A 21107-nucleotide genomic window follows, 5' to 3' on the forward strand; every position below is an offset into this window, starting at 1 on the left:
GTTAACCGAATGATAACTTTGTCTCCTGATGGATAGGGAGGGGAATGATAATTTAAAAGGCCCAACCCACAAATGACCAGGCCTCCACAACACATGTACACATTATCACCTGCTTTGTGGGTGTTCTCTACGGGGATAAAAATCCTTGAATATCATTGGATAAGCTGTTCCTTGGATTGGCTATTCTGCTTGGATAATTTCTTCTTGAATAAACTACTGGGATTGGGTACCCCTACTTGTATATTATGCCCTATCCATTGGGGCTAGGGGTGCCATTTGGTTAGGGGTCAGGTTGAATTTTTGATAAAAAGATGAGTTGGAGTCAACCAGTAACCAACCCTAACCCTATTTTATGGTAAAACACTCAACAAAAATTTCCAAAAATCAACCCGAGTTGCAGGCCCAATTGGATCTGTTCTCGATGACAGCAAACTTATTCAAGGATAAAATAAACCCCGGACAGCTATTCCCATGGAGAACAGCCCTTTTAGGTATAATTTATGTACATACTTGCATTGATTGAAGTCAGCTGTGAATTCAGAATTGTGATTGGAATCTTGTCAATGGCTTCCAAAGCTTCGACCCATGAAAGTCCCAGCTAACTCCTACACTAAATAAGCCTTTTATTCCCCTATCCGTGGACTGCAATGCTCGAACTAGGTCAAGGCTGAATCCCCCATTTTATAATCAATCAAAGAGTGGAAAAGAGAACTGGTTCCTTTTTTTGTTTTCCTGTTTTCATGAAAGAAGCTTCCATATCTATCTGCACATATATTCATTTTCTATTCTTTGATTGGTGAGTTTCACAGAAACAAATTGGGTTCTCCAGTGCCACTGTATATCCTGGTGATGGGTTGAATGCTGCAATCAGTTTTTATTTTATTTTAATGATAATGCCGCAATCTGTTTAGAAGCACAAATCAGATGCAAAGGCTACACAATTTTGTTCAACTGTGATCTCTATACTTTCATATAAGGGTGCAAGTTTGGCCATGTCAGCCCTGACCTGCCCTGAGCCCGAACAGGGTCTGGGCTGGATTTTCCAACCTTGAGGGCGGGTCAGGGTTCATTTTCTAGGCCTTGAGTCAAGGTCGGGTCGGCCCAATCTGACCCTAAGTTTTCTATTATAGAATTGAACCATTTGTGCATGTTTCTTTTGCTAATGTTTTCTATTATCTTGAATTGATGTTTCTTTAGATTATTATTATTAATTGATTGTCTCTGCTGCCCGTCATGTTGTTGAATTCATATTGTCTTATTTTGTTCCCTTTCTCATTTTGTTCTATAGCATTATTTTTGGCATTCTTAACAGGTATTTGCACTAGGGTCAATCAGGGCCAGCTCAGCCTAGCCCGGCCCAATCAAGGCCAATTAGGGCGGGCCAGGGCTACGCTGAGCCCTGTAGGGCGGGCAATGGGTTGAGGTTTTTCGGCCTTGACTCAGGGTCAGGGCGGGTCAGGCCGAGATAATAGGGCGGGCAATGGGTTGAGGTTTTTCGGCCTTGACTCAGGGTCAGGGCGGGTCAGGCCGAGATAATGGGATCCAGGGTTTGAAAAACCCGACCCTGTTGCAGCCCTACTTTCATGTAATTAGCCAGTATCCAGATTTAAGCCCCCGTCTTCCACAACCCACATTCTTCAATAGAATTTAAAAAATATTTAACCAAGAAACCTATTCAACTGAGCCCCATTCCCCAATAGGAGAAATCAAGCCCAACAAAATCCAGAAGAGACGCCCTCTCCAAATTTATAATCAGACATCATGAGGAAGAATATACAGAAGAACAAAAGAAAGGTAGTTACCTGTGCAAAGAATGCTTGACAATAACATAAAAAAAAACAGGGCAGAAATTAAAAACTACCCTCAGTAGTTCAACAAGGAGTATTTTACACGTAGAACGATCTTTCCTTTTTCGATCCCGAGCTTTGCTCCTGTAACCACCCAGTGCCCAGGTATGTCTTGTGGGCCCTTTGACATCTCTGTTAAGTCGACGATCTTCACTAGTTTTCCAAATTGACCTGAACTGTCAGGTTTTTTGTCATCCTGGCTTTCTCTCTCAGTCAACAAGGATGAGGATGCATTATCAGGCCTCTTTGTATGAGAAGTATTATTCGTGGGGCTGTGATCCCAAACCGATCTCCTTATAGTACAACCTGGTACCTTAGAGAACAGAAGTTTAAGGTATAGAACACTTTTGGAACCAAAATCCCACACACCCAACTGAGCCCCTGTGACAATGTGGACACCAGAGAGATCTCCAATGCAAGTCTCACTGTTCTCTATGGGTGCTGTGCTTACATGGGAGAAGTTCTTCCACTTGATTGGCTCGAACCACCGGCTGTCTTGTTCCTCGGGTCCTTTCCACTTGGGCGGCCCAATTGCTATATGAGGATCCCAATGGGGCTGTAGGATCTTGGGCAGAGAGGCCAGGTGTTGTAAATGAACAGCGAGCCGATTCTGCTTGCTTCCTTCTAGGCAGAGTCTGAGCCCAGTCACAGGTTTACGACCAACTGATATCTGCACCCATGTTAGACCTCACATTAGTAGCAGACTAGCAGATTAGATACCAGTGATATCTTGGCACCAAAGACCCATTGATAACTGGAAGTGGCTATAAGGGAACATCACAGAATTGCAGGGAAATGGTGATGATGACATAACTTATAATGTGAGAAATGCACAGTTTTTTTTTTTTTTTTTTGAAAACTAACTTTTACTAACCCAGAAAAATGCACAGCTTTCTGATGCATCACAAATTAGGTTTCTTATATGATGGATGAAAATGGCAAAAGTACAAGTGGGGGCCACTTGCTCAATGATCCAAACCATTTGTTTCTTGGGCCTTTCTATGGATGGACCATGGAGCTAAGTCCACCCCCATTGGAGAATTCTAACCCTCCAATTCGTGCCCACTAAATGGATGGTGAGAAAGCAAATGGTGGTATTTTTTTTCTCGATGGCTCATCCATAGCAAAGCCTAGAGAATAAATGGTTTGGATAACTGAGCAAGTGGCACCATTCAAAAAATAAAAAATAAAAAAATTGAGCATGTGGCCCCCACTTGTAATTTTGGAAAAATACGTGCATCCATCATATATAAACCCCACAAGTCAAGGGTCTTGGCTTGCCGCCCTAGCATGGTAATAGACAACTGTCTAGAAGATAGAACTCTAGATGGATGGTACAGTCTTGAACTTGGAGCTTGAACCAGGATCTTTTTGGATCCTCCTTGAGTTCTTAAAGGTAGCTGACCATTCAGGTTGATGTAACTGAAAAATCCAGAAATCATAGGATGCTTAGTTGTAACCATTGTTTCTGTAAGAATGTGAGGAGGGAACGTCACAGAGTTGTAGGGGCATACAATACTGCCAACTTATGAGATGAGAAATGCACAACATTTTGCCCTGCCCTCAACAATCGAGGATGATGGTCCAGCCATTACTATGCTAGTGAATAGATCTTGGCCTTTGAAGGGTGATTCTTGAACGCAAGATGGTATTCAATCATTAGTGCATAAGAGTTAAACAAAAATGATGAGTACAATGCTAGCGTTCAAAAAACTGATGATAACAATGCTGTTAACTTATAAAATGGCACATGTGCTTGAAATGCATATCGTTCTCTAATCAGTCATAAGATGATAAAGCACAAATGGAACACTCCAACTAGATCAAAAGGTGATTGCTTCTCATAAGAGGTGAAGACATGAATTCCCAGTATCATTTCAATAAAGTGTTTCCACATATAGTCAAAGAATGATTTGAAAGAAACCTTTAAGGCACCTCCATAATTTATAGACAAAGGAAAACGGCCCCAAGCGTCTTAAGAGAAAATGCAATTGGTGTATATGTGCCAGCAGGGGGTGAAAGGGTGCAGAAAAACTTCACGTTTGGCAGACATGAAAGTTTTTTCCGTGGATTATTGGTTTATCAAGTAGTGGAAGAGGGGTAGCAAGGGTTGGAGATGAAGAGATTTGAGAGAGGCGTAGGGAGGTGGGAGAGGGAGAGGGAGAGAATTGAGTGGGCATGAATGAGGAGTGGCTGAGAAGTGGCTGAAAATAGGGGTAATAAAAACTCTATTAAAAATAGACTTCTATTTTTCTGCCACTCAGCCTCTCCTCACTCATGCCCTCTCAATTCTCTCCACCTCCCACTCCCACCTCCCACCTCCCACCTCCCACCTCCCTACCCCTCTCTCAACACTTGGTAAGATAATATTCCATGGAAAAAAAATTCACGGTTGCCAAACATGGCCTAATTTTATGGTCAATTTCAAAAAAGTTATCCTAGCCACTCACAATGACAATATATTTTCAACTTTATACATTGGTGTCAACTTAGAACGCCAATACATCTTTTCTAGTTTCATCAAAGAATAAAAGTAATTTTCTGAGTTTCTTTCATAACTGCATTTATTTAAGAATTGCAATCATGGAAATTACCTGTTCTGAGCTGATGTAGAGCTTGGGGCCCATCAAGCTAACTTGAAGGAACTGACATACAGGGTCCTTTCTCAAATGTCCTGGAAGATTACTTTGTGCTGGCGCCCAAACCCGTTGGATTTGAAATTCCAAGAAATACCGTAGCTCCTCTATGGGTGGCTTGTCTGAAAGAAATGAAAGAAAGAACAGCAGGATTAGCAGCAATGTTCAAGTAATACATTTTTTGATAAAAAATGATAAAGTAATACTTAATCATGCAAACAGAACATAGTTGAAGCAAGGCAGCATGCAAGAGTTAGGTTAGTTCCTTAAAGTTTGTTAGACCTAGGACTGAGATTAGAGGAGGATTTCAGGGCTACTATACATTCTTTTTCTAGGGATTTTCAGTTATTTTGCTGGTATTTTATGTACAAACATTTGGAAACCATAAATCAGACGAACGATTTTAATACCTAAATCTATCGATATCGCCTATGGTTTTGCTGTTTTATTTTGTTTCTATCAATTTTCGCAGCATCACTTACCCATTGATGTGGGAACAAATTGGAAATATGACATACAAGAGAAGTGCCTAACAAAGTGAGTAGTTCCATTATCAAAACAATGGTGTACAAACATCATTTCCCATCATTATTCTATTGGTGTTCCCTTGACGAGTTTCCATGCTAAAGTAATTGAACTATTTCATCGTTCCATTTCCACTCCTATTCCCTTCTAAACAGCTTCCACGTGGGTGATGGTAGCGATGATCCTAGACATGGGGGGCTCGAGAGCATGGATTGTTATTAGTTGAATCTACTTTGTGACATGATTATCCAAGCTTGTATACTCTCTAACTGACCTTAGGGGGCTGCATCAAGGAGTGCTACAAGGGTGGGGAAGGTGGTGCGGGTCTTAGTCTTTAGCAGAAATCTCAAATGATATGAGTTTGAGTCTTTTCCATGTGTCTCCCCTCTAACCCAAAAAGAAAATATGGATATTGGATTCCCAAGGTTGCTTTTCGGTAAAATACTGTTTCTCTCCACTTGTGGTTCTTAATGAACCAGGGTCTCTAAGTCAAGCAACTAATGTTCCCACTCGAGTTGAAGCCTTTTGGTAGACAGTAGTAGTGGGTAAGGTTAACACTGGTGAGCCTCAAAACTGATGAGGTTAGACTCGCTAGCAAGTGCTTTGCAAGGAAAAGGAGGACATCATGGACCATCTTCTTCGCCATTGCGATGCAATATCAATATCATAAGTAGAACCAGTGGTCTAGTGGTAGAATAGCACCCTGCAATCGAACAGACCCAGGTTCGATTCCCAGCTAGTGCACATATTTTGAATTTTATCCATTTCAAAAAAAAAAAAAAAAACAAGATCAATATCACATATTTGTGACCGTTGAAAAAAAGATATCACATATTTGTGGGATGGCCTGGAGGACCTTTCAGTGATAAAGGGAGAATCCTTTAGAAAGTATTTCCATATGCGGTGATTTGGATCATTTGAATGAAAGAAAGGAGTTTTCAATAGCAAAGGAAATACAGTCGAAAGATTAACATGGAGACTAAAATTTCTATGATTTCAAAAGAAAGCATGAGGAAAATTTTCCAAGGCATTTTGGCCGGCAAGATACTCCAGAATTAGAAGATAGTACCTGCGAACTTTTTCCAAGTGGATATTGTAGAGGCAGGATGGAGCCCTCCTCCAACATCATCAAGTAAAATTAGCGGTAATCCACATGCCTGTATTGGGGGTTTATCATAAATGATTTAGGTGAAAGCATTGAAGCCTATCCAGCTCTATTGGGATCATGAACTCGAAAGTAGAGTGAAACAGTGCTCCTTATCAAGCTTCACATATTCAAAGGAATTGGCCAAAACACGTTGGGTGGATGGAGATTCAACGATCGAGAATAGCATAGGCTAAAAAATCTAGTCCAAAGCCATGGAGATTAGCCAATAAAATTTTGGAAGTTCTTGACCTTAGCAAGGAAGTGCCTCCGATCTTCAAACAAATCCCAAGGAGGGACAATAAGATGGCAGATCCTCCAGCTATAGGAGTTTACAGGGCTGAATTGGACATTGGCCAAGCAGCTCCCCTCTAGTAACCAGAGTTTTTTTGTGTTTTATCCTTTTCGTACTCCGGGACATCTCATCCCTCCTTTATATTCTGTACTATTTTATATCTTCTAAAATATTTTCTCTTGTTATTTATCAAAATAAGAAGAAAAATGCAAGACCTTTATTCACAATCTAAATAAATAATGCATAATTACAGTTTATCTCTTAAACAGCCCTCGTAAAATATCCAATTTTAATGAAAAATGACAGTTAACTCAAGGCATTTAGTGGACAAAAGAATGATAAAACTGTTAAGAGTATGAGATCTCCCCACTGGATTGTCTGGGTGTTAGACTAGGCAACTAGACTAAATGAGGTTCTTGTTTAGATTAGGATTGCTCTTATCTTTATCTATTTCCATATTTACGGCTATCTTACTATGTTTATCCCTCTGAGTGTTCTATATAAACACTCAATAGGGTTGATTGTAATCATCCAAGAGTAGTGAAATATAATCTCTAACATAGTATCATAGCAGGTCGATAGGATCTAGCCCTAATAACAATGGTGAGATCTCATATTCTCTACTAAAAACATCTGTTTCCACACATCTATACATAATATGTAGATATTTGTACTTTAAAACCATATAGCCATTAAATATTTCAACTTTAATTTTTGTTTATCAAGTGAAAGTCAAACTTCATTTAAAAAGCTTTCTAACCTCCCAAGCATATTGTTGAGTGTGAAACTGCTGTTTGAACCCATCGCACTTTAAACTAAAAACTTAGATTGGGTTCAAATTGAAGTTATCAGTAAATGTTGTACATCTGCAAAGAACTATCCTTTTTCGTGTAGTAATAAAAAGGGGACATCATAATGGCATTTTAGTTTGACTAGGAACTTTACGGATATGAAAATAAAAGTAATCTATTTTCAGTTTCAGGTTATTACAGGATGTCCACTACTGAAAATCACCTTAAACTATCAACCAAAGCATCAATAGAAGCAGTTTCAAATTTCAAGAAGCTCTTCCCTTAAATGCAATTCACTAATTATACGTTTCAGAAAAAATAAAAGGACAAGGTAATCTTCAAAGAAAGTTCTATAAGAAGGGAAATGACTATAAAAAAGGAATTTCTTGAAGAAACGGGGGTGTTTTCTCTTTGTTTAAAAATAAACAAATCTTGTTGTCTTCTTAGTCAGGTCTCTCAAACTTCCGACATTGAAATTACTGATCCTTTTTTTTTTTTTTTTGAAAATTACTGGTCATTTACAATAAGTAATAGGTGACAAAAAAAGTATGGTGATGAAAATTGTGGTTTATTGTGGAATCAAAGCGCACTCACATGACAAGATGCAGAAAATATTAAAACAGAAAATCAGATCTTACACTTTAAGTATAGATCAATAGCACGAGAAAGATGTTTAATTCCAGGCAATCCATCCAGAAGGGAAACAATGGGAAAAAACGTCATGTTGATGACATCTGGTGCCAAATGTACATTGCTTGCCCACAGGGCATGACTCTGAACAAGGTCGTCACCTCCCCTTCTCCGAAAAATGACTGTAACATCCTGCAGCAAAGAATATATCTTACTTACCCTATAAAGTAACTAATAGTTTCCACCATGGACCATTTATACACAATTAATGTGATGCCTTCCATATATCATTTTTTTGTTCCAATTTTCTTTGTAATTTCCTCATAATTGTCTATTTATCTTAATATTTGCAGTTATAATAAGATGAGTCAAACGCATGTGAGTTGTGCTTCAGTGGCCATGCCTTGCCTTGCCTTTCAGTTTTGAAAATGCTGCATGCAAATATGATGATTAACGAGTACTAGCTAATTCATCTTTGAGGAGAACAATTATGGCTCACTGACCATTGACTACTATCCATTTTAATTTCATGCAAAGAAATATTGCTCTAAACGCCAAAAAAAAAAAAACAAAAAAAAAAGGGCTTACCTCTTTTCCACTCAGATATGGAACACCAGAAAACTGAGGGTGTACTTCTCTATAATTGAGGACCGATGGATCCAGAACCTGTACATTTGGAGCTATCAGGAAGGTAAGGTAGCATACTAAAACGACGTCATCTTTTATTATCTGAATGGAATATAAATACGAAAAGAAGGTGCAAAACTAGCCTTGTCCTTGAATTTGAAGGGAGCACCTCTAGGCTGGCTTTCAAATTCTGATGACCTTTGATCCTCGATATCTTTAAACCTTTGATCCCCAATTTCTTTCACATAGTTTTTTATGTCTGATGCTGACAAAAGAGATGAGTGATGCTGCTTGACATAAACTACATCTCTACCACCGATTGTTACAGATGTAATAATATGGGTACCAAAATTTTCAATGAAGCTGAAAGAAAATTACAGAAAAATGCTGATTAAAATTTGATGGCGTCAAGAACCTCCATATTGAATTAAATAACTTTTCCTTAATAATGGTAAAATAAGGCAATGGGAACCGGAAATCATGATCCCCATCTAGAATACTAAAGACTAAGAATGGTAAGCACAGCAGCAATGTGAGTACACCAACAAGGGTATCAAAATGCTTACTTTGCCAAGGAGGATGGTTCCCAAGTTTGTGGAACAGCATCGTTGATATATTCTTGCAAAACTAAAGGTGATTTTGCCAGTTGAAACCTGCATAAAGGGATGAAATATCCATCTAAAGCAAGGGATTTTGTAGTTGCTGCATCAACTTGCCAAGAACCAGTGAAATTGAACATGGAGTTGAAGCTTCCAAGAGGAATGTTTCCAGATATGCCTGATTTCTTATTGAAAAACTCTGCCATCTACGATCATATACCAAAACCATGATAACCATCACCATCAGCATTGGCTACCGATATGTTAATTTTAACATAATCAATAAGAGTCTCTAAAGTTTAAAAGAGACTAAATGCAAACACTGACTAATGAAATAGTTCAAACAGATTGCATAATTTGTCAATAGGTAGTATCACAATTTTTTTCATTTATTCACATGCATATGTTACCCAATGCACAGCATGAATGTAAAAGACAAACCGGATAGTCTGATGTTTCCAGCTTTTCAAAAAAATAAAAAAATGAACAATTCAACTTTTTCATATGATTGCAAAATGTAATGAAGTTATATTATTAAGGTATTGAGCCTCCAGCTTAATGGTAAAGGATTAGCTCTTCAACCTAGAGGTCGGCGGTTCAATCCCAGCTTACCTACAAGAAAAAAGTTACCTCGGGAAAATAATGTCCAGGTTATGATCTAAATTTTGAAAAAATAATATCTTAAGTAAGGTGACGCTAATGCGCTCGTAATAAGATTTGAATCAGATCTGAATCATAAATAAGTTCAGGCAAAGCTTATTTTTTAGATTAATTTTGAGTACGATAATCAGTTTTGGACTCACAATCAGTTCCCAAAATCCAAAAAAAACAGGGCCTTAGCAAATTTTTCACACTTAAAATATATAATAGAGGCACCCTCAGAGAGTTCTTTATAAAGCACATGAAATCTCTGTAAGTAAACATTTCACAAATTCATCTTTTTTTCAAGTTTAACAGAAAATCTCCTACTTTCCGATGAACCAATTGATTACTAAAGGTAACTCTCATGGTATTTCCTCCATTAACAAAAACCAAAACCTTCCCAAACTAAAGAACCCCAAAATCGCATCAGTCAGTAACCTAATGACTTGAGAAAAAACCCAATCCAAAGATTCCAAGCCAGATCAAATACCAACAAGAAACTAGTAAAAGGAAAGTAACAAAAATTAAAAAAACGAGTAATAGCAAAAAAACACACAAAAATTCAAAAGATCCAAAACCACAACATTTACCAAATAACAAGACAGACACTGATATTTTAGACTTCCAGACAATTCCTATCCAACCATGGTCCATTTAACAACTCAATAGGAGCTATCAAAAAGGAAACCTAAGTCCCTGTTTGGATTGCAAGGAAAACATTTCTGAAGGAAAAAAATTTCTTGAGAATATTTTTGTTTCCATAATTTAAAGGGAAATAATATGATTATGGTTATCTAGAAGGATATCATCATAAATTGGGAATCCCTATGGACCTGTTTGGATTCCTAGAATTTTGTGGAAAAGTATGGAAAGGAAAAATATTTCTAAAATTTCCTACTTTTTTCCAGACATGGAAAATAAAACTAGAACCAAACATATTCAAATTTCATTTATGATGATATTCCTCTAAATTAACCATAATCATATCATTTCCCTTTAAATTGTGGAAACAAAAATATTCCCAAGAAAATCACTACCATCAGAAATATTTTTCTTGCAATCCAAACAGGGCTATAAAGAAAAATTGAACAGAACTGCTTCAAGCTTATCTTTTCTGTGTGTGTGATAAAAGTAAGAAATTTTAGAAATATTTTTCCTTTCCAAACTTCTCCATCATACTCTTGCAATCCCCATACCCTAAGGAGGAAGAAAAAGAACAAGGAGAAAAAAAAAATCAACTAATTCGTTACAAACCCTAAACCAAAAAAATCAACAAAACCAGAAGGAAATTAATCAGATACCTCATGAAAATTAGAGACACGTGTGGGCTCTCGAAAGCTATTCTCTCTAGAACATTCGATATCGATTGAAACATTTGGAAGAACAAAATCATTGTACACTTCAAGATCTCTAAATTTGTCTTCATTTATATGAACGAGACGAGATCCAGAGATTCCCTTACAATAGAGAAGGCGAATATCGGAATTTACATCGAATCCTCGACCTAGGGCTTGGATTGAATTAGAGAGGGTGGTGAGAGTAGCTGAGCTTGGTGTAGGGTTTTCCATGGAAACATAAAGATGAAGAAGAAGAAGATAATTTTCATTTCAAGAGAATTTTGAAAGTTGCTGGTGTAATGTAATGTCCTAACTTCTAAGGAGGGTTTTGACTGTAATTATACTGAAATACGCGTTTTCTAATGAGGATTTTGGGTTGACTGGTCTTTAACTCGTATCTCCTCTCTCCAACCCCCCTACTTTGCATGTTTTCTCAATCACTTTCAATGCTTTTCCTTTCCATTTTCTACCCTTTTTCTTGCCTTTTTTTTTTTCTTTTTTTTCTTGTTTTTTTGACTTTTTGCCCAGGCCGTTTGGATACGAGGATTTTATAATCCTGGATTTTACAAGCTAAAAACCTTAGTTTGATAAGCTAAAGCCTGATTTTACATTTTCAGGATTATAAAATCCAGGTTTTTAGCTTCTTAAATCTAGGATTTTGGCTTGTAAAGTCGGGGGCTGTTTGGGTATGCGGATTTTATAATATTGGATTTCCTCAAAATCATAGCTGGGAGACGAGAGAAGATGGAGACCAACAGTTTCGCTTCTCTTTAGAATCTTAGATTTTAAGTAAGAAATTCAGGTTTTAGAAATCTCTCGCCCATCATTGTTTTAGCTTGTTCATTTCTATATAAAATTGGGTCTAAAACTATAGAGATATACTAGATACAGAAACCATCTCTACAATCTCTACCGTCCAATTGATGGGCCTCTTTGATGGATCATCGCTCACATTATGGAAACTTCTATAGATAGGAGGGTTGGGATCATCCTATGGAAATGATTTTGGAGGCACAACCTATTTACATTCGGCCCATCAAATGGATGGTTTGGATTATCCTATGGTGTGGGCTGTACAGTCCATTTTGAAAAATACAGGGTAAATTCTTCCTAGAAGGGAGTGAATTTATTACCGCCCTATCAAAAATTCATATTTTAAAAGAGGAGAATTGATATATTAGCCCCCTTTTCATCCCTGTGCCAGCCTCCTCTAGCGTTTTTAGGACTACCCTGCGTTACACTACAAGGGGGTGGTCAAAGTAAGAAAAAGGGGCAAATATATAATTTCCCTCCAAAAAATTCTACCTTGTTGTGCGGAATGTTGACTACAAGCTCGTTGACTGTAAGACAAAGTAATTTGATTGTAATGGTTTTGGATCATTGGGCGGTTAGATATTTGTGTTATGGCCCACGCAAGAGGTGACATGTTGATCGGTCGGTCTGGATCGATGGATATTATCGTGAAACCTTTGAAATTTCAATACATTTTCTAATTTCGTTTTCCTTTGAAAATTTCCTAGTATTTAAAGATTCTGCCTTTATTCTCAAACTTTCCTAAGCTTTAACGTACGATATTGGCCATTTGAAAATGTTTCCATGTTCCATGGGTTGATGGATAAGTCATAAGTAGCTATATAGTGTATACACCTATTAATGGTGTATATGGAATACTCTGCCTACAGCACATAGTATACTGTGATCAGGCAGCAGGTGGTCTGTCTATCATACATCACAATCGTTCTATGCTGCTCATTGTGTATAGTTTATACACCATTAGTTGGTGTAAGAGTTAGATCAATTTTTATTTTATTCTTTGAACCAGTGAGGAAAACTTACAGTTGAGGCAAATATTGCCCCCACATACATGGAATCCAAAGAAGCAATGTAGATGAAGAAGTCAAGGAAAGCTAGGACCTGTTTGGATTGCGAGAATAATATTTCTGATGGAAAAAATTTTCTCTGAATTTTTTTTTTTTCCCACAATTTAGAGGGAAATAATATGACCATGGTTAATTTGGGGGAATGTCATAATAAATTGAAGGTCCCTCTAAATAAAAATTGAATATTTTTGTTTCAAGTTATTTATTTTTCATGTGTAAAAATAATGTAGCATATTTTAGAAATTTTTTAGAAATTTTTTTCCTTTCCAAACTTTTCAGAAAAAATCCTACAATCCAAACAATGGAAAATTCATGAGATAAATGATTCTTAATTCCAAAAATCTTATTACCAACTCAAAATGGATTATTTAAGTCCAAAACAAATAGGACCTAAATGCAATTATGAGTCCAATAATCAGTTTGGGATATAAAGGCCCTCTTTGTTTTGGATTTTGAGGAGTGATTGTGAGTCCCAAACTGATATTGGTTTCCCTAATTTTTTTTTAAGTCTAATAATCAGTTATGAACTCATAATCGGTTATCAAATCATAATAAACAAACAGGGTAGAATTCAACGTGAAGTGAGTCTTGAAAGCAAAGCAAATGGGTTAGTTGAACGTGAATGAGGCTTCTAGAAGTAAGCACCATTTGGCAGAAGCAATGTTTCTGTTTTTTGGTATAATTTGGATGGTTTGTTGTAACCACCGATCTGTCTTCGGTGCTGTCTTCTTATTATACACCAAACAATGGTGTATACACTTGCCTAGAGGTTCTAATTCTAAACACACAGGCACCCAGGCTCAAACTAGCTACTGCATCATTACTCTAGAGGATCAATCTTCGATAAAAATCCTTGTTTGGATTGGAGGAATTTTCTGAAAAAAGTTTGGAAAAAAAATATTTTCCAAAATTTCCTTCTTTTTTTATCTCATAAAAACATAATTTAAACCCACTAAATAAATTAATCATAATCATATTAATTCCCTCTAAATTAAGGAAAGAAAAAAGCCGAGAAGAAAATTTCCATGCCCAAACAAGGGCTTAAGGCCATGTTTGGCAACTGGGCAGGAGTGAGGAGAGAGTGAGAAAAGGCACCAAAACAAAGTAAATAAAAACTCTCATCAAAATACAATTTATTTTGGGCGATGATATTTTCACCCCCTGGAGTACGCATTCGCCCCCCTTTTAAAGTGATTTGACGTCAAAAAGCGTTAAAGTAATAAAGTTGCCCACTGTTCAACGTTTGCATCATAAGGGGGTGAATGCGTATTCCAGGGGGTGAAAATATCATCGCCCTTTTGGTGAGCTCAGGATTCACATTACTTAAAGCAAACCCAATACACTCTTGGGGCTTAAAGAATTAGTTTTTGGGCAGGTCAACTGCTAACACTTGCCGATATCTGAGTCTAGTTTTTATACAAAGTGAATTATATCAGATGATCCGCAAAAATAAAGAAAAAAAAGATCCCCACCCAATATCATATGCATCCAAAGATAATCATATAGTTTGAAGTGACTGCAATGGCTCAAGGTTATACTTCAGTATCTCCCTTTTAAGCTTTTCAGACTTGTATGTTGTTATAGAATATATCAGATCGGTTCCGATAAGATCTGACCGTTGGATCATTAGGGTTTTAGATTAGGCTAAGGACTAGAGCCAGCAGCAAAATTGAAGAGACTGTCAAAGAAGAAAAAGGGATGATTGTCTTTGGGATGTGTTTGAAACGTTGATCGGAATCGACGGTGGTTGGGCATACAGCTAGATTGGCCATCTACCGTAGGTGGGACCACCGATATTCAGTGCGCGGTCCAATCGACCGCTATAATACCATGTAAAAATAATTGACTTCACTAATCATGATTTCCTTACAACTAACCCTAATAATTCTTTATATAGAACACCCAAAGGAATAAGCATAGAAAGATTAAGATGAGAAAAGAAAGAAATAATCTTAATCTAATCTAAACTAATCTAACTGCTCAAATAGCATAGGTAACCTCATCTAACACCCAAATGGCCCAACGGTCAGATCTGTTTAAGATTTAGTATAATATATTCTAGGGATTTGCTAGGGTCCATCGCAAAAGGCATTTTGCAGCTGGTTTGTCGCATGTATGACCAGCCACCTTGTGAATGAAGGCAACAGCTTTTGTCTTCATTCACAAGGTGGTTGGTCCGACATGGACAGACCAGCCGCAAAATGCCTTCTGCGATGGATGCTAACAATTCCCTATATTTCTAACATATATAGTATGATAGATACATTTAACTGAGCTTCATCTATGGTCAAGGGAAGAAAACGTGCAGTTTCCTCTAGGAAAGGAAGTGTAACTTTTACTTCAAGATTGTTTTTTACTTGGAAAATGACTTCATTTTTCGTTCTTCGTTTTTACCGGACCCGCAAGGAAGAGAATTGGAATGTCATTTTCTTTTACGACTGTTTGAGTTGAAAACTTATGCTTCTACTTTGGTTGTTGACCCGTTTGCATTCATATATCCAAATCCAATCAGATATTCAGAGAATGTTACATGCATATGTGTCCGTTTGGTTGCACTAAAAATAGAAAAATCAAAGTAAAAGGATATATTTTCCTTTTCCTAGTACTGTTTGGTTGCAATTTACTATTCACATTATGGGCTGTAAATTTTCCATTACAAAAACATTTACTGCCTACACAAAAGTGAATTGGCAAGAAAGTTCATTAGGATGTTTTGAAAAAAGGGATTTGCTAGCGTCCACATTAGATGGTTTGTTGCATGTCAGCACTTTACAGTAGCTTTTGTCTTCATTCATGAGGTGGCTCATCTAACATGTAACAGACCATTGCGTTGGATGGTATGCGATGGACACGCTAGCAAATCCCCCAAAAAAATACAAGATTTCATAATCATGTGTTTCTTTGCCTTTTGTTGGTGATCAATGTGGACGGGAACCTATGAATCTGACGGGTCAGAGTCAGAGTCAGACCAGACCTAACGGGAGAAAATCAGAATCTTTTCTTGGTATGATTGGTCTTTTCTCAACCAAAACCTTGTCTCAACCACAATCAGTTTGAAATTTAATGGAAACATTTGATAGAAAGCAAGAAGCTCCAAAACAATGCTATCATTGGATTTCTGTCTCACTTGTAAATTATGGGTAATTTTTCTTAGTGGAATTACTTTGCAGCAGCATACAAAATTTCGGATTAACTTTCCATTGATGGTTGTAGTGACGGTTGTGCTGACACTGTTACGTGCGTAATAATTATAGTGTGGATGTTAGTTGTGGGAATGTGTTTTTAGAGTTATAGGTGTTAGTTATGGTGTATGTGTTAAGTAGTGGGTGTTAGTTATTTGTGATGTGTGTTGTTAGTGGGTAAGTGTGCTTGTGATGTGGCACTATCTCTTGCTTGTATTTATGTAGTAGTAATCTAATGAAAGGAAGGAATGAGAGAATATAATTTACAACAAATGAGACTTTGTTTGGGAGAGTCATGGCTCCTCTCGAATCGAGCCGTTAGGAGGTCCGGTTGCCTCGAATCAACCATTCATGCCCCCTATTTCTCTTTTATTTTGTTTATTTCCGTTACGGCCGATTAGGCACGTAACAATTGGTATCAAAGCGGTAGATCCTACGCCATGGCTGTGCCGTTAGAGCTTTTGGAATCCCTACACGATGATTTCCGGCAAATCAAAGTGAATTTTTTAAAAATGATGGAGGAGTACTGGCGAATCACGGAAGGCTTGGAAAAAATCAGCGAAGAGATCAAAGAAATGCGTAAAGAAGGAGCAAAGTTATATCTTGAGAAAGTTGATGCTCACGTAGGGAAAATCGTAAAAATCAATGGTGATGAGGATGAAAATTTTTATTCCATTCCAACTTTGAGAACAACAAATTTTAAAAGCGGGGCTCGAAAGATCACGCTCGTTACTTTTGAAGAATACGGAGGTCTAAAGTTGATTGTGTTTCTCAATCGAAGTGTGCCCAACAAGATTTGGGACCCCGGCGGAATACAATATTTTCTACAATAATTCGACCTTGAGGACAAAGTCGATTCTAAGGGGGAAGGAATGTTATGTGCATAATAATTATGGTGTGGATGTTAGTTGTGGGAATGTGTTTTTAGAGTTATGGGTGTTAGTTATGGTGTATGTGTTAAGTAGTGTGTGTTAGTTATTTGTGATGTGTCTTGTTAGTGGGTAAGTGTGCTTGTGATGTGGCACTCTCTCTTGCTTGTATTTATGTAGTAGTAATCTAATGAAAGGAAAGAAGGAGAGAAGATAATTTACAGCAAAGGAGACTTTGTTTGGGAGAGTCATGGCTCCTCTCGAATCGAGCCGTTAGGAGGTCCGGTTGCCTCGAATCAACCATTCCCCCCCTCTATTTCTCTTTTATTTTTTTTATTTCCATTACGACCGATTAGGCACGTAACATAAACTCTCCTGGAAAATCCTGCATGACGCCTCACCAACCAATTTATTCATCATTGAAACAAAAATCAGTTGTCGTTTAGTCTCGGTGGATGGCAATACTATGTTGTGGGTTTAGGGAATAATACGGCTTACCAGATTTCTGTTGAGGAACAGAAAAACAAACAAACAGCGTTAGTAAAACCTTTTCCGATGCGGCGAGATGAGGCACGGACTATGTCGCTCTCTTTAAGTTGAATTTGTACCTCTGCAGAAACTAATTCCGTTGCAGCAGATTACTGGCCGCAATCACCTCCAGGATACAACAGCCCGATGCACCGTCGATCTCCAAGAACTGCACGATCAAGGAGATTCGAACCACCCGAATACTCCAATCGCCCAACAAAATACGTAAAATAAAATAAGATAGAAATTTATGTTTACAGTAAAGTAGAGAAAGCAAGAAGAAAACAGTAATTTTTCGTTCTGTTGTTGTGTGTAAAAACCACAAAGAACATCCTCTTTTATAAACCAAAACATGTCCGTTCAATACACCATTTAATAGAGCAAAGACGCCCTTTAAGAAAAGAGCCGTTCAAAAGACGTTACAGATGTGAACGGTCACATTCCAACAGCCACAACGTTTAGGAACGGCGCAGTTATTCGTAAAAAATAACGGCGGCATTATTTACCCAGTTAATTGACATTCAAGTAAGCCGGCTTACTCAGGTACGCCGGCTTACATGAACAATAACGGCGAAGGTAAAGGGAAGTTAAATGGACAGAAACAAAAATTAAAATGTAGGGGAAGGAAAAACCTTGACTCGCACGCGCGGCCGGCCGAGCAGGGCGGTGCGCGTGTGGTATAACCAAAAGCCCACCGGGTCCACTTGGTGACTCATGTGCGCAGGCCCCCTTTCTCCTTTACTCATTCACAAAGCTAAAGAAGTGAAAAGCGATATAAACACATGAAGCTTTTCTCTACTTTCCAATACGGGACTATTCGCTTTTGTGAAGGAAGTGAGTAAACTCATTTTCCAAACTAAAGTGGCTTCTTTTTGTAAACAAAAGAACTTTGCGACATACCAATAAGGGCTATTTTTGTATTAAAATACCAACATACTATGCACATGCTATCAGGAACCCAGTTGCATCAGCCTACAGGTTTGAACTCTGAAGTATAGTATGAACACCCTTGTGCAGCACGAAGACAAAATAAAAGAGAAATTAATAGTGGAGCAAAAAAATGGGCAATGCTCACACGAGGCACTCGACACTGCTTCCATAATTACGGAAAGGGTAACAGAAAGAAGTATCAAGTTTGTACAACTGCTTCTTAGGAGGTGGTTTTGACCTTGAAACTTTCTCTTCTCCATGATTCAGCTCGAGTAAACTCACTGATCGTGCCGGAATCTGGGCCTGTGATCGTGCGGTGGGTAGAGAACCTCCGCCAGGTATCAGGATCACAAACAAACGGGTCAGGGGGCCCCGAGGTGGGTTTCGACAACCACTTCGACACCCGAGTCAGACTCCAACTCGATCGTATGATGAACAACAGGAACAGTGTAGGGAGTGACGGGGTTTACCAGGATCAATGCGCGAGTTCTTTTTGTTGCTTGGGTGGTCAAATCGCGTAGATAGTCCGAAGGAAAAGGGGGAAGCGGGCGTCCAGCACCTTTTTCACCACCTTTCCTGGGATCTGGTCGCCTCAACGAGCAATTAAAGCTTGTCTTTAATGGTGCCCTCTTGTCTGATTGGGTTTCCTCTCTCTTCTCTCAGGCTCTCTCCAGAGTCCCCTCTTTTCGATGGCTTGATTGCGTATTTATACTTTTCCATCAGTATGCAATCCCTCTTGCATGGCATGACACGTGGACTTTTTCAATCATTTTGGAGAAAAGGCATTCTTTCTTTTTATTGGGCCGCTTCCTGGACGTAGAGGACTAGTTGTGTGCATGGCTTGTTAACCCTGTATTTTATCTTCACCATAATCGTGATGATGGGTTATCATGGCCTATGTTTTGGGCACCTGGAGAGTGCCACGTGGCGCGATCTGGTGCCCCATGCCATGTCTAATGCTTATCATTATGACGGGTGATTATGGCTTAAACACCCATCACGATAGTGTGACATGCGGCGAGATCCTACGGCCTCACCGTATTTTGTACCTATCATAATACCTCCCTACTCTTTGGCGCCAATATGATTGTGCCGGAATCCGGGCCTATGATCGTGCGGTAGGTAGAGAACCTCCGCAGGTATCAGGATCACAAACAAAGGGGTCAAGGGGGCTCGGGGTGGGTCCCGGACGACCACTTCGACACCTGAGTCGGACTCCAACTCGATCGTATGATGAACAACAGGAACAATGTAGGGGTGACGGGGTTTACCAGGATCAGCACGCGGGTTCTTTCTGTTGCTTGGGTGGTCAAACGGGGTAGGTAGTCAGTAGAAAAAGGGGGAAGCGGGTGTCCAGCACCTTTTTCACCACCTTTCCTGGGATCTGGCCGCCTCAACGAGCAATTAAAGCTTGTCTTTAATGGTGCCCTCTTGTCTAATTGGGTTTCCTCTTTCTCTCCTCTCAGGCTCCCCTAGAGTCACCTCTTTTCGGGGGCTTGATTGTGTATTTATCCTTTTTCATCAGTATCCAATCCCTCTTGCATGGCGTGACACGTGGACCTTTTCAATCATTTTGGAGCAAAGGCCTTCTTTCTTTTTATTGGGGCGCTTCCTAGACATAGAGGATTAGTCGCGTGCATGGCTCATTAACCCTGTATTTTATCTTCTCCATAATCGTGATGATGGGTTATCATGCCCTATGTCTTGGGCGGTTGGAGAGTGCCACATGGCGCTGGTGCCCCATGCCGTGTCTAATGCTTTTTATTATGACGGGTGATTATGGCTAAGACACCGATCACGATAGTGTGACGTGCAGCGAGATCCTACTCGCCGTATGTTTTACCTATCACTCATATTTAGAGCAATAAACACAACGGATAAAATAAGTCTCTTTTTTTCAGGGTACGGATAAAATGGTTAGCAATAAAAGACAAAAAAAAAAAAAAAAATATTTCCAATAACAGACAAATGTTTTAAGACAGTTGCCCAATAATCAATCTACTATGTGAGTCTACAGGTGGAATAGCCGGTCCGCAAAATGCCTTCTGCGATTGTCCCTACCAAATCCCTACCTTTATTAATGGTAATTTCATATTCTTTATATTAGCTATTTGATTTATCAATTATACATTTGAACTGATCTACTTAACCCAAATTTACCCATTTCCCACTGCATCAATAGCTTTGATCATACTAACGCTAGAGTTGCTGCAAATGAGCTGGGCTGGATAATGTGCCATATAGACCTTTATGGATGCCCATTAGGATCAGATAGGCCTATATTTCAACTGTTGTTTGAACATAGCTACCCTGAAATATGAACAAAGGTAGCCTGAAAATGATTGCCAAACTTCAGGGAGCTCTTGATTTTTCCTTGGTACAAGTACTTTGCTCACAGACTAGGTCTGTATCTGTCAAAGAAGCCCATTAGGCTAAGCCCAATTTAGGCCCATTTACTTAATGTGCTGCTGACCCTGATTGTAACCTAAAATACACACTAGGCTTGTTTGGCAACCATGAAAATTTACTTCATAAAATATTCGTGGGCCTAACTGTGAGCGAGGAGTTGAGAAGTAGAAAGGGGTAAAGATTGGAGAGGATGAGTGGAGAGAACATGAGAAATCCATAAAAACAACGAAAAAAAA

The 21107-nt window shown here is 38.6% G+C and overlaps 1 protein-coding gene across 2 annotated transcripts; it reads right to left on the minus strand.

Annotated features, from left to right (window-relative positions):
• Positions 1 to 1721: 1721 nt before the first annotated feature.
• Positions 1722 to 11455, minus strand: LOC143890322 (MACPF domain-containing protein CAD1-like). Of its 2 annotated transcripts, none has more exons than XM_077394957.1 (7): positions 11038 to 11455; positions 9062 to 9300; positions 8639 to 8858; positions 8457 to 8534; positions 7877 to 8060; positions 4442 to 4605; positions 1722 to 2517 (listed from the first exon to the last, which is right to left on the minus strand). In XM_077394957.1, the coding sequence occupies exons 1-7, from the start codon at positions 11302 to 11304 to the stop codon at positions 1864 to 1866; spliced, it is 1806 nt and encodes a 601-aa protein (XP_077251072.1). In that variant the 5' UTR covers positions 11305 to 11455; the 3' UTR covers positions 1722 to 1863. The 2 variants fall into 2 exon arrangements, with proteins under 2 accessions (XP_077251072.1, XP_077251073.1); XM_077394958.1 differs by having other exon boundaries at positions 11199 to 11349.
• Positions 11456 to 21107: the final 9652 nt, after the last annotated feature.

Source organism: Tasmannia lanceolata, unplaced genomic scaffold (assembly GCF_043159265.1).
Source record: "Tasmannia lanceolata isolate RefF3 unplaced genomic scaffold, GAP_Taslan_0.1 ptg000013l, whole genome shotgun sequence".
NCBI lineage: Eukaryota > Viridiplantae > Streptophyta > Magnoliopsida > Canellales > Winteraceae > Tasmannia > Tasmannia lanceolata.

Bases quoted from the DNA above. Each gene is read 5' to 3' on its own strand.
- LOC143890322 (XM_077394957.1), bottom strand. From the start codon at position 11,304: ATGGAAAACCCTACACCAAGCTCAGCTACTCTCACCACCCTCTCTAAT. The intron at 9,301-11,037 runs GTATCTGATTAA...ATATGATCGTAG, and splicing joins GTGTCTCTAATTTTCATGAG to ATGGCAGAGTTTTTCAATAA. The intron at 8,859-9,061 runs GTAAGCATTTTG...ATTTTCTTTCAG, and splicing joins GAACCATCCTCCTTGGCAAA to CTTCATTGAAAATTTTGGTA.